Source organism: Vulpes lagopus, chromosome 19 (genome assembly GCF_018345385.1).
Source record: "Vulpes lagopus strain Blue_001 chromosome 19, ASM1834538v1, whole genome shotgun sequence".
Classification (NCBI taxonomy): Eukaryota; Metazoa; Chordata; class Mammalia; order Carnivora; family Canidae; genus Vulpes; species Vulpes lagopus.
This window is the reverse complement of record NC_054842.1, coordinates 4,260,596-4,273,578: the sequence shown is the minus strand read 5'-3', so window position 1 is coordinate 4,273,578 and position 12,983 is coordinate 4,260,596. Positions and strand designations below refer to the sequence as shown.

General features: G+C 42.9%; 1 protein-coding gene across 6 annotated transcripts in view; it reads left to right on the top strand.

Annotated features, from left to right (window-relative positions):
- Positions 1-11,276, top strand: part of CNOT10 (CCR4-NOT transcription complex subunit 10) — a 76,268-nt gene extending 64,992 nt beyond the window's left edge. For 5 of the 6 annotated variants that reach the window (XM_041734458.1, XM_041734459.1, XM_041734456.1 and 2 more), the window contains 6 exons: positions 275-388; positions 3,563-3,693; positions 5,210-5,245; positions 5,453-5,580; positions 9,378-9,453; positions 10,768-11,276. In XM_041734458.1, the coding sequence (XP_041590392.1) occupies positions 275-388; positions 3,563-3,693; positions 5,210-5,245; positions 5,453-5,580; positions 9,378-9,453; positions 10,768-10,919 (637 nt within the window). In that variant the 3' untranslated portion in view covers positions 10,920-11,276. Of the gene's footprint in view, positions 1-274; positions 389-3,562; positions 3,694-5,209; positions 5,246-5,452; positions 5,581-6,903; positions 7,228-9,377; positions 9,454-10,767 lie in introns of those variants that run through there. The other variant, XM_041734457.1, reaches the window with a different exon arrangement.
- The last annotated feature ends 1,707 nt before the right edge of the window (positions 11,277-12,983 follow it).

Below are 12,983 nucleotides of genomic sequence, written 5' to 3'. Positions count from 1 at the left end.
GCTAAGTATATATTGTAACTCCTTTTGGTTTTGTTGGAGATGGGGGTGAGTTGGATGGAAGCTAAAGATGGTTTAGGCAAATAGCCACACTGTGCCTCAAATGGTAGTTCTATGTCATCCTAATTCTTACCATTACTATTGTGGCTTCCTCTCTTCTTTTCCAGTGTCCAGATTGTCACAGCTATAATTAGGACATTCTTTACTATTTAGTAGCAGATACAACCATTGTCCATTTTGTAATTCAAGTTTTCAACCCTTCCCTTTTGTGTTCCAGATGCTCCATACTTGCCTGTAGTGCTTACGTGGCTCTGGCTTTGGGTGATAACCTTATGGCTTTGAATCATGCAGATAAACTTCTTCAGCAGCCCAAGCTGTCAGGATCGCTTAAGTAAGTGTGACTTGCCCTGTGTGTCCCGGGTTCGTTTTGTTTGGAGGTTTTCAGTTAGTTTGTGGTGCATATTGCTGCTACTCCCCCAGTGGGATATATTATCTAGACAAAGCAACAACTAATTGAAACATTAATTTGGTAGGTCTGTGTTAGGCTCTTTAGCCTTGCTGTACCTCAGAGATTCAGGGAAATAGTGTTCACTCTACTGAGCATCAGGAGGTAGCAACTTTGCACTCTCTAGTGTCCACTACTAGGCCAGACTGGAGTGTGTTTTCGCATATTAGTCCCAAAAATAAGGTCAGTCCTCAGGAAGAAGACCCACAGAAAAAGGACTTTAGTCAGCATGATAGATCTGCTTCAAGGAATGCAATTTAAATAGACAAATAAGAATTGAGACTATAGGAATTTTATTCAAACTTCAGATTAGTAACATTGTCATTCTACAATCTGCTAAAGCATGTCTTTCCTTTTATGGGGACTGAATGAGATGCAGCATTCTTTGAGTCTTTGTATGATGCCCATGCTAGAAATTTTATTCAACACTACAAATACTCTGTATAACGTTAGGACAGTTGTTTTTTCATTCATCCTGTGAGTATATAAGCTATAATCTCCAAAGTAAAATTACTTTTTTTCCTTTTAAGTGATCTGTTTTTGTTTTTTTTGTTTTGTTTTTTTTTAAATTTTTATTTACTTATGATAGTCACAGAGAGAGAGAGAGAGAGAGGCAGAGACACAGGCAGAGGGAGAAGCAGGCTCCATGCATCGGGAGCCCGATGTGGGATTCGATCCCGGGTCTCCAGGATCGTGCCCTGGGCCAAAGGCAGGCGCCAAACTACTGCGCCACCCAGGGATCCCTAAGTGATCTGTTTTTGAAGTAGTTCTTTGAATGTATGTGTTTGGCTTTTAATTTATGTGTTACTGGCTTGTGGATACTACTTTAATTAAATTTTTAAATTATATTTTCTCATAATTAAAGTTACTGATTTTTTAAAAACTTGTCATTTCTGTTAGGGTATTTGGTGGACAAGCAAAATAAAAGATCATTGCAGCCCCTGGTAGTTAAAAGAAATTGCTTAAGAATTAAAGAGCCTGGGCAGCCCCAGGTGGCTCAGCAGTTTAGCGCTGCCTTCAGCCCAGGGTGTGATCCTGGAGACCCAGGATCGAGTCCCACGTCGGGCTCCCTGCATGGAGCCTGCTTTTCCCTCTGCCTGTGTCTCTGCCTCTCTCGGTCTGTGTGTCTCTCGTGAATAAATAAATAAAATCTTAAAAAAAAAAAAAAAAGAATTAAAGAGCCCTTGAGTGTTTATAAATCCCTTAAAAAGTCATATTGAAAAGAGCCAAAAGGGGAGCCCCGGTGGCCCAGCAGTTTAGTGCCCGCCTTCAACCTGGGGTGTGATCCTGGAGACCTGGGATCGAGTCCCATGTCGGGCTCCCTGCGTGGAGCCTGTTTCTCCCTCTGCTTGTGTCTCTGCCTCTCTTTCTCTGTGTCTGTCATGAATAAATAAATAAAATCTTTTAAAGAAAGAAAGAGAAAGAAGGAAAGAGAGAGAGAGAGAGAGAGAAAGAAAGAAAAAGAAAGAAAGAAAGAAAGAAAGAAAGAAAGAAAGAAAGAAAGAAAGAAAGAAAGAAAAAAGAAGAGAGAAAGAAAGAAAGAAGAAAAGAAAGAAAAGGAAAGGAAAGAAAGAAAAGAAAAGAAAAAAGAAAAGAAAAGAAAGCCTAAAATTTGAGGATTTGAGATTCATGGGGACAGATTCAGTTGGGGCAGGTGAGACCTAGCTGGCCATTTAAAAGGAGGACTAGAGGATGCCTAACTGGCTCAGTTATTTTCTTTTTTCTTTTTCTTTTTTATTTATTCATGAGAGACGCAGAGAGGTGGGGGGGGGGGGTGACAGAGAGAGAAGCAGGCTCCACGCAGGGAGCCTGACATGGGACTCGATCCCATGTCTCCAGGATCACGCCCTGTGCCAAAAGCAGGCACTAAACTGCTGAGCCACCCAGGCTGCCCTGGTTCCCATGCCCCAAGGAGTATAGAGATTACTTGAAAATAAAATCTTAGAGTAGATTTTGACTTGTGGAGATGAAACCAGGCTTGCTCCAGAAAGCCAGGCCCCGGGGGAGCAGCAGGTGTACCCTGCCCGGGACACTGTCTGGTAGGATCAGAGCAATTTTTGAGGGGGTAGGAATTTTTTTTTTTTTTTTTTGAGGGGGTAGGAATATTGACTAGATATAGAAAAGTGGGACCAAATGTGGAAAACTGTAAATAGAAGTTTTGTTTTGTTCTCAGGTAGGAAAAGTCATTAAGATTTTCAGCAAAGGTATATATATCTCATTCTGTTTTAATTTTGAAAAATCTATCAAGTGATCATAGAGAAACATGGCCTGTAAGTAAAAGACCTGAAGAAGCAGGCTATTATAAGCCAGGAGGATGCATATCTGTCCTAAAACATCAATGGGCATAAAAAAGATTATTTGAAAAGCAGGGAATCTTTGGGATAGAAGTAAAGTTGATCTGTCCCAAATCTGTTACCAGTCCAGTCTGGTACTCTGGTGTCTTTTGATTTTTCCAGCAGCAGAGACTGGAGGATTCATCCTTGGACCTGCCTCTTATTTTAGAACTTCATTCCCTTCTTATGTTAATGTTATTTTCTGCATAAACGGAACAGTAAATTTGCCAATTTTGAACTTTTTTCTTGATACGTGTTCCAGCTTAGCTATATAAAAATTATTGTATATTTTAAGATATTTTTATAGAGATAAGATTCAAGTGACCTTTATTTATTTATTTATTTATTTATTTATTTATTTATTTATTATTTTATTTATTTATGATTTTATTTATTTATTCATAGAGATACACACACACAGATAGAGAGTGAGAGAGAGGCAGAGACACAAGCAGAGGGAGAAGCAGGCTCCATGCAGGGAGCCTGACGTGGGACTCGATCCCAGGCCTCCAGGATCACACCCCAGGCTGCAGGCAGCGCTAAACCGCTGCGCCATGGGGGCTGCCCTATTTATTTTTTTAAGTGACCTTTAATTGATCCATTTGTAAACTTTTATTTCAATTCAAATATATGAAATATGTGAGCATGTGTACACCAAATCTTGTTATACATTGGGTTTTTTGTGATAACCTACTACCTGTTTTGGAATCTTTTCTTATCATCTTAGGTTTTTGGGCCATTTATATGCTGCAGAAGCCCTCATCTCTCTGGACAGAATATCTGATGCCATTACTCACTTGAACCCGGAGAATGTCACTGATGTTTCCTTAGGGATCTCTTCAAATGAGCAGGACCAAGGTTAGTGAGGATACATTTGATCAGAACAAGTCACCATTTCCACTGCTTTCCTGGATGTGTAGAGATTTAAAGGCATAGTTGTCAAGGGAAAGAAGTTTTAGGTTGGCTTTCTACATTTTTAGCTGTACATATTTTGTAGTAATTGTTTTCTGAGTAGACATAAGAGTTGATTATCACATGGTCTAAGTGCTCACTCTAGAGGGGCACCTGGCTGGCTCAGTTTGAAGAGCATGCAACTCTGATCTCAGGGTCATGAGTTCAAGCCCCACGTTGGTTGTAGAGATGACTTACCTAAAAGAAAAAAGAAAGAAAGAAAAAGAAAGGGACACCTGGTTGGCTCAGTTAGGTAAATGTCTACTTTCAGCTCAGGTCATGATCCCGGGGTCCTGGGATGGAGCCCTGCATCATGCTCCTTGCTCAGCAGGGACCCTGCTTCTTTGTCGCCCTCTGCCTGCTGTGGGCACCGGTGTGCTCTGTCTCTCGCTTGCTATCTCTCTCTCAAATACATAATTTTTTTTTTAGATTTTATGTATTTATTCATGAGAAACACAGAATGAGAGGCAGGGAGGTAAGCAGAGGGAAAAGCAGGCTCCCTGTGGGGAGCCCGACGTGGACCTCAATCCCAGGATCCTGGAATCATGACCTGAGCCAAAGGCAGACACTCAACCACTGAGCCACCCAGGCGCCCAATGAGAGAGACAGAGAGAGAGAGAGAGAGAGAGAGAGAGAGGCAGAGACACAGGCAGAGGAAGAAGCAGGCTACATGCAGGGAGCCCGACATGGGACTTGATCCCAGGTCTCCAGGATCACACCCTGGGCTGAAGGCAGTGCTAAACCTCTGAGTCACCGGGCTGCCCTCAATAAATAAAATCTTTTAAAAATGAAAGAAAAAAGAATTATTTTTTTATTTATTTTTTATTTTTTTTAAAGATTTTATTTATTAATTCATGAGAGAGACACAGAGAGAGAGGGAGAGAGGCAGAGATGCAGGCAGAGGGAGAAGCAGGCTCCATGCAGGGAGCCCGATGTGGGACTCCATCCCGGGACTTCAGGATCACACCCTGGGGCAAAAGCAGGCGCTAGACCGCTGAGCCACCCAAGGATCCCCAAAGAAAGACTTTTAAATAAATAATAAATTGTCACTTTTGAAAGGTTGTGATAATGTTAGAAAAATTTGATTCTCATACTGTATATTTCTCCTTGAAGGGAATCTGCAGTCAGAGGAAAGTAGAAATAAGCATTCAGAAGTCAGTTTTAAATCATGGTTCAGTTTTTAAGGAAGGGAGACTGGCATTCACCTTGTTCAGTATTATTATGAAGGCATGGGGAGGTGGTGGGTGGTACCTTCTGATATCTTCTAATAGAACTAACACTGCATGAATAGTAAACACTGTGACAGATCGCTTTGATACTAGATTTTCATTTAGTAAAAAAATAAATAAAAAGAAAAAATTAGGTTTCTAGAAAATATACTCTGTTGTCCTTCTTCCTCAGGTTTATTTTCATGTTTTTATAGGATCAGACAAAGGTGAAAATGAAGCAATGGAATCCTGTGAGTAAGAAGTTTTGTAAATACTTAAAGTAGCCTGGTTTGCATCCCATAGATGTAGACTCAAGCCTTCTGTGATGTGTCCTTCGTTCGGCAGCCTAAGAAGTAGCACTGTGCTTTATTCTGAGCAGCTGCTGGGGTGGTGGATTGGGTTTCCCCTCTTGCCCTTGACCCGGCCTCTTCACCAGGGTCCATGCTCTTTTTCCCCAGCTGGGAAGCGGGCCCCTCAGTGCTACCCCAGTTCCGTCACCTCTGCCAGAACCGTGATGCTGTTTAATCTTGGCAGCGCCTACTGCCTGAGGAGTGAATATGACAAAGCTCGAAAGTGTCTCCATCAGGTGAGGCTGGAGGTGGCGGGGCCAAGCCCTCTTGTTAAGCAGCCAGCAAACGGCAGCTTTTGTTATTTTGTTTGAGGCTCTGGTCAGCTTGTTAAAAATTGGAGTATTACTTTTCCAAGCTTAAAAATAGTCATGTAAGGCAAACAACTGATCAGCTATTACAAATGAATCTAGACACTTAATGAAGGGTTTTCCCCAAAGGTTTTAATAATTAAAATTTTAGAGGTGCCTGGGTGGCTCAGTCAGTTAAGTGTCTGCCTTTGATTTAGGTCATGATCCCAAGGTCCTGGGATCGAGCCCCACATTGGGCCCCTGCTTGAGGAGAGTCTACTTCTCCTCTCCCTCTGTTGTTCCCCCTGTTTGTGCTCTCTTTCTCTCTGTCAATAAATAAGTAAAATCTTTTAAAAAAATAATTAGAATTTCAGAAGATTGGAAACCATCTAAATGAGGGCTCACTTAAATAATGGTGCATCCATACAGCCTAACACAGTGCAGCTGTAAACTCTGTATTACAATAGGATATCCAAGACATATTAAGTGAAAAGACCAAGATTTAATACCTTTCCTTTAAAATTGTGTATGTGCGTATAAAAGCTAGAAGCAACCAACATTGGTTATGGGATAGCAGGATAAGTACTGTGTGGCTGGAGCACTAAAACGGGAGACTTCAGAAGAAAGTTGGTGCCAAAGAAACTCCACGTACACTAAAGAAAGCCACTGGCAACATAGAAATAAAATACACCTCTGAATCCTACCACTGAAATGGCACATCATCAGTAGGTCTCCTGAGCATCTGTAGGTTTAAGTCTTCTAATATGGAAAGTTTGTGCCAAATGATAGATTCACCAGCAGCACAGGAGAGAGTCCGTGTCCCTGTACACTTGTCACAGTAGTTGAAATTGAAATTAAACCTATTCTCAAGAGAGATAGTGGCTTCTGGAAATGTTCTTCCTATGAAGACCACCTTGTGTATAGCCGTGAAGAATCTTACCATGTGGGAAATAACCACAAGTGATATTTAGTTAACTTAGTGGCATCTGGTCGGCATTCTGATCCAAAATCAGAAATGTTAAGTGATGGACTATCCAGGGAAACATACTTGCTGTTATCTCACTTGTATGGTTGAGTTATACAAGTTGATTGGGAAGGAGTTGACTGCAGCAGACAGGACTTTTGATCTAAATTTACAGGATGCACAGTCTAGCTCAAGGTTCTCATACAGCAGGTGGCCCTGGCAGCTGCCACGCTGGGAGAGACAAACGAGGTCAGACCTGACTCAGGGTCTGAAGGAGGTTTTGTTTTGTTTGGTCCCTTGGTTTTTAGGTTAATCCAGTGGCTGGACCTTTGTTAGTTGGGAGGCCGCCCTGCCTGGGAGGGCAGGACAGTGACGTGAAGAGTTTGAAAGGGCTCCGCGGAGATGTTTCCAAGGTTGTCTGCCCGCCAGTAGCCATCAGTAGCCATTCTGAACAGCCAGTAAGCAGAGCACCATTAAGTCTTAAAAAGTTGGGCAGCCCCGGTGCCGCAGCGGTTTAGCGCCACCTGCAGCCCAGGGTGTGATCCTGGAGACCCTGGATTGAGTCCCACGTCGGGCTCTCTGCATGGAGCCTGCTTCTGTCTCTGCCTGTGTCTCTGCCTCTCTCTCTCTCTGTCTCTATGAATAAATAAATAAAATCTTTTTTAAAAAAAAAAAAGGTCTTAAAAAGTTGCTCTTGTGAATTCCTGTATTTTAGGGAAAGCTGCAGACTTTGGTCAGCTCAAAGAACAATAAATGACCTCTGTTAACCAGTCACTTGGGAGGCAAAATGGAGATTTTAATACCCACGAAGTGCTGTACAGATGACCTTGCCTGTATAAAGCTTGGCCTAGAAGTGTAAACTCTCATTTTCTAAACTGAGTCATTATACCTCAGTGACGTGGTAAGAGGAAAAAAGCCTCCCTGCTCCGTGCATGAAGAACTTAGTGTGTGCCCTGGATAAGAGTCCCCACTCATCATAATCTCTTCTGAGGCTGCAGGGAATTGACCCTGCAGCAAGCGTCTGGTCCCCTAGACATCTTCCATCTTCACAGCTTGGCATACAAGGCCTTTCTCCCCATTTTCTGCCTACCCAGTGTCTATCCTGAGAGGACTAAGGCAGGTGCCCTTTGCCCTGAAGCTCTCCATTCAAAAGAAACCTTTTTCTCTCTCATAGTCACAGTACTTTCACTCCTCTCTAGCATTTGGGTAAATTTGGATTATTGTTGTTTGCATTCCTGTTTATGATCAGGATGAGTCCCTGTCTTACCCACACATCCACCTCTGGTTAATAAATGTTTCTACAAGTACATTTTCTGATAAGATGAAGGGAAAAAGCAGAACAACCTGGAAGCCAGAGCTCCTGAAACTGGGTGGGGGAATACAAGGGGATAGTAAGGTGGCAGGAAAAGGCTGCAGCCCAGAGCCCAGACTGAGGAAATAACCCTATGATCTTGGCACAGCTGACCAGAGCAGGCCAGGCTGCTTTTCTCAGGACTGGGTCAGACAGAAGCTGCTAGCTGGAGATGTGACTCTCAGATCCAGGAAAGAACAGCATGTTGCTTAAACAATTAAATTATTTTATTTGACAGACTTTTACTGTTTCAGTCCATAAGACTGGAGATAGTGAACATGTCTAGTGGTGCTTTTTATTTTATTTTATTTTATTTTAATTTTTATTTATTTATGATAGTCACAGAGAGAGAGAGAGAGAGAGAGGCAGAGACACAGGCAGAGGGAGAAGCAGGCTCCATGCACCAGGAGCCCGACGTGGGATTCGATCCCGGGTCTCCAGGATCGCGCCCTGGGCCAAGGGCAGGTGCCAAACCGCTGCGCCACCCAGGGATCCCTTTTTTTTCTTTTTTAAGTTTGAATTCTTATTGCTGACGTTGGGAACTTGGGACCCACACTACTGAGTCATTATTAGGAAAACAAATGGACGTGCATTTTTTTTAAAAGATTTTATTTATTTATTCATGATAGTCACACACAGAGAGAGAGAGAGGCAGAGACACAGGCAGAGGGAGAAGCAGGCTCCACGCAGGGAGCCCGACGTGGGATTCGATCCCGGGTCTCCAGGATCGCGCCCCGGGCCAAAGGCAGGCACCAAACCGCTGCACCACCCAGGGATCCCGGACATGCATGTTTTAATATAAGTGTAACCATGTGGTGAAGAGACCTGGACCAATGACTGGAGTTTAGAATCAGGAGTGTCTGATCACCCTTCTCAAAACCAAATAGACGGGATCCCTGGGTGGCGCAGCGGTTTGGCGCCTGCCTTTGGCTCAGGGCGCGATCCTGGAGACCCGGGATCGCATCCCACGTCGGGCTCCTGGTGCATGGAGCCTGCTCCTCACTCTGCCTGTGTCTCTGCCTCTCTCTCTCTCTCTGTGTGACTATCATAAATAAAAATAAAAATAAAAATAAATTAAAACCAAATAGAGCCAAGACATGGAAGCAGAGTCCCAAGTAGGTGAAAACCAAGAGGGAAGAAAAGCTTTCCCCTATTAAGAATTCATGGACTAGGTAAAGGAAAATAACGAATCATTTAACAAAAAAGTACACGTCTAGTTTAATCAGTAGGGATGAGGACAAAGGTAGTTGAGGGACATCAGAACAGAATGGTAGTAGTTCCTAGGAGGTCATGTGGGAATGAGCTTAGGTAAGTCTGCTGACTTGTCATTGGTAGACTCCCCCACCCTCACCCCAGCCTCCCAGCATTACTTGGTGTTTGTGTCTTAAGCTGATGGTTTTTCATGGGTGTCTTTTTTTGTTTTGAGCAAAGGCGGCTTCAATGATCCATCCTAAAGAGGTGCCACCTGAAGCCATCTTATTGGCAGTCTACCTTGAACTGCAAAATGGTAAGTAATTCTCTCTAGTTAGGACTGTATTCCTTCAGAGATGGCTGGCTCAGTTGGAGGAGCATGCAGCTCTTGATCTCAGGGTTTTGAGTTCAAACCCCGTGTTAGGTGTAGAGGTTACTTAACTCTGACACCTAATTATAATTAATTCCTACTAATTAAACTTTCTCTTAGGCAGCCAAATGACTTGAATACAGAACATGAGTCCGAATGCCAGTTGCTAAGAGTTGTACACTGTATTATTTTGAATAGAAATGTCATTAATGACTTTTACAGCAAACCAGTTCTTGCTGACAGTTATCCAGACCTAAATCCAGGTCCTACCTTTGGGGCACATAAAGCCTTTAAGGATGTGGCTTCTGAAAAAATTAGACTGTGGGCCCTATGTAAGAGACAGAATGAAGTAGAGAAGAGACACGAATGGAAGAAATCTTTTAAAATATTAAGAGTTTTAAATTTTTTTTTTTTTAATATTTTTTTTTTCTTTTTTTTATTCATTTATGATAGTCAGAGAGACAGAGTGAGAGGCAGAGACACAGGCAGAGGGAGAAGCAGGCTCCATGCACCGGGAGCCCGACGTGGGACTCGATCCCGGGTCTCCAGGATCGCGCCCTGAGCCAAAGGCAAGCGCCAAACCACTGCGCCACCCAGGGATCCCAAGAGTTTTAAATTTTAAAAAAAAGTTTTAAATCATGCTTCCTGGGCAGCCCTGGTGGCGCAGCGGTTTAGTGCCACCTGCAGCCTGGGGTGTGATCCTGGAGACTGGGGATCAAGTCCCACATCGGGCTTCCTGCATGGAGCCTGCTTCTCCCTCTGCCTGTCTCTGCCTCTCTCTCACTCTCTCTGAATGGATAAATAAATAAATCTTTAAAAAAAATAAAAAAATAAAATAAATCATGCCTCCTTTTGGAATCATGGGGATCCTTACATAGTTCCCTCTTTTGATAGTTTTTTTTATAGCGTTAAGTGCCTGGTACCCAGCTGGCCTTGTCCTCCTAAATAAAAGGTGTGATTAGGGATAGTGCATTGGTCGCACACGCCCTTCTTCTATGCCGTCTACCTGGAGACCAGTTCGCAAGCTGGGTTATATCTAAGAAAAACCTTAGGGCTTTGGAAAATGCCTATGCCCAGGTCACACCCCAGGTCTCTTAAGTAAGAATTTCTGGGGATGGATGGAGGCATGATGTGGCTCCAGTGTCTAGCAAAGGTTGCAGACCACTGCTCTTACCACCTCTTAGTTTCATGATGCTGATGACTTACTTTGTGTGTGGTGGTATTGTTTATGCCTTTTTTTAATGGGAATTGTTTTTATAGGTAATACCCAGCTGGCCTTACAGATCATCAAAAGAAATCAGCTGCTCCCTGCAGTGAAAACACTGTCTGAAATGAGAAAGAAGCCAGTGTTCCAGCCTGTCCACCCGATCCAGCCCATCCAAATGCCAGCCTTCACTGCACAAAGAAAGTGACATTTTTGCTCTCAGAAAACTGTTACTTGAGACCGAGGGGAGTACTTTTGGGCCTTTTTAGTTGTATCACAGCAAAATGAATAAAAGACAGATGATGAAAGGTGCTAGTTTTGAAGATACAATTTTAAAATGATTCTAACCCCTGTGGGTTTTTTTTGTTTGGTTGGTTTTTGCTTTTTTGTTTTTTTGGCGGGGTTCTTTTGGGGGGAGGTCCTATTTTTGGTTTTTTTGCTGGAAGCTTACTTAAAATTAAGGATTCACGAACTCATTTTCATGTTTTTCTTTAATCTTACATTTTGAGCCATTATGTGCTGTATCCATGTCATAGGCAATTAAAACATGGTCTTATCAGAACAATCTCATATGGTACATTTTGTCTTTCTTGCAACTGTTGGACTATTTTAACCTCTGAGGTTTAGTGTTAAAGTTTTAAAATATGAGAGACCTGTCAGCAGTTGAGTAGCCAATCCAGAACCTCGTCTAGGGGCAGAGAGAAGGGGAAGTAGATGTGTTTTCTGCCTACTTATAACTAAAAGGACCAGAAAATGCATAGTAGAACCCATAGGGCCAGTAACATTGGCTTAAGAAGAGATGACTGGTCTGATAGGAATTACTGCTTCCAGATTATAGATGAAGACAAACCAGGTTCAGGGCACTGGCCATGTTCATCCTCCTGTACCCCTAGGCAGAGGCACTGGTTCTAGAGTCTGCTACCAAGGAGTTCAGGGCTCATTGCTAACCCCCGCGAGACTTTTTTTTTTTCTTTAAGATTTTATTTATTTATTCATGAGAGACAGAGTGGCAGAGACATAGGCAGCAGGAGAAGCAGGCTCCCTGCAGGGACCCAATGCAGGACTCGATCTCAGAATGCCAGGATCTCAGTCTGATTGAAGCTCTCTCTCTCTCTCTCTCTCAAAAAAAAAAAATATATATATATTTTTTTTTTTTTTAAAAAATGAATGAATGAAAAGAATGAAGGAAATATTGGGTGACCTCCTGGTTGAGATCATGTTTTGTAGATCCATCAAAGTTTGCTATTTAGGAGCATCCTTTGTTGTCTATATCTCTCCAGCTCCCTAGTTTAGAGACCACATTTAGATAGGGAAGTATGGCACACCAGCTGAATCTCAGTGCTTCCTCACTTTCTGGCCTGGAGAGGAAAGTGGATAACAAAGCACATAATTTACCTTTGATCTTATTCTGTTGCTGAAATCACTTTAGATAGGGATATCTACTATAACAGGGTATTTGGTTGCAACTAGACATTGCCCACAGAGGATTCAGAGTAGATGGAAGTTTCTTTTTTCAGTTAAACATGGGAGGGGTGGGTACATAGGGGTTCTATTGCTCTTAAGAGCCACAATTTGTTTTTACACAGTAAATTCTTTCCAGGTAGATACCAAAAGCAGTGGCCTTGCTTCTGTGGGCTTCTCAAAGCTGTTTCCAGATGAGAGAATGATCCTTAAGCTTCCCTAGTGGTGGTCCAAGTCTGCTTTTCCAAGTCCAAGACTTGCAGCAGCACTGTGGGACCCGCTCATGTGCTGCAGGATGGTAGCAGAATTGCTACAATCCTGGGCGTTTTCTGGAGAGTGAGTCACCAGACCCACAAGGTCTTGGTATTGTGAAGTCATAAAGGCCTGTTTATTGTACCTGAGGCCAAAATATCTTTGGAGAAATCTCAGGAAATGAGAACTTTCCTTGCTTGCTGGTTGGTTGATGGAAAAGTGGGAATAGTGGGACGCCTGGGTGGCTCAGCGCTTGGGCATTTGCCTTAGGCTCAGGGTGTGATCCTGGAGTCCTGGATCAAGTCCCACGTCGGGCTCCCGGTGCATGGAGCCTGCTTCTCCCTCTCCCTGTGTCTCTGCCTCTCTCTCTCTTTCTGTGTCTCTCATGAATAAATCTTTAAAAAAAATATTATATTTGGCTGCTAGTAGTAAACAATGGGTTCGTGATTTCAACGAAGATTGTTTTTTCTCTCACTTAAGAGGTGGGTGCATAGGCAGTTGCTGGCCTTGGTTCTAATGTTCAGTGATGCCCTCAGGGACTCAGCTTCCTTTATCCTTG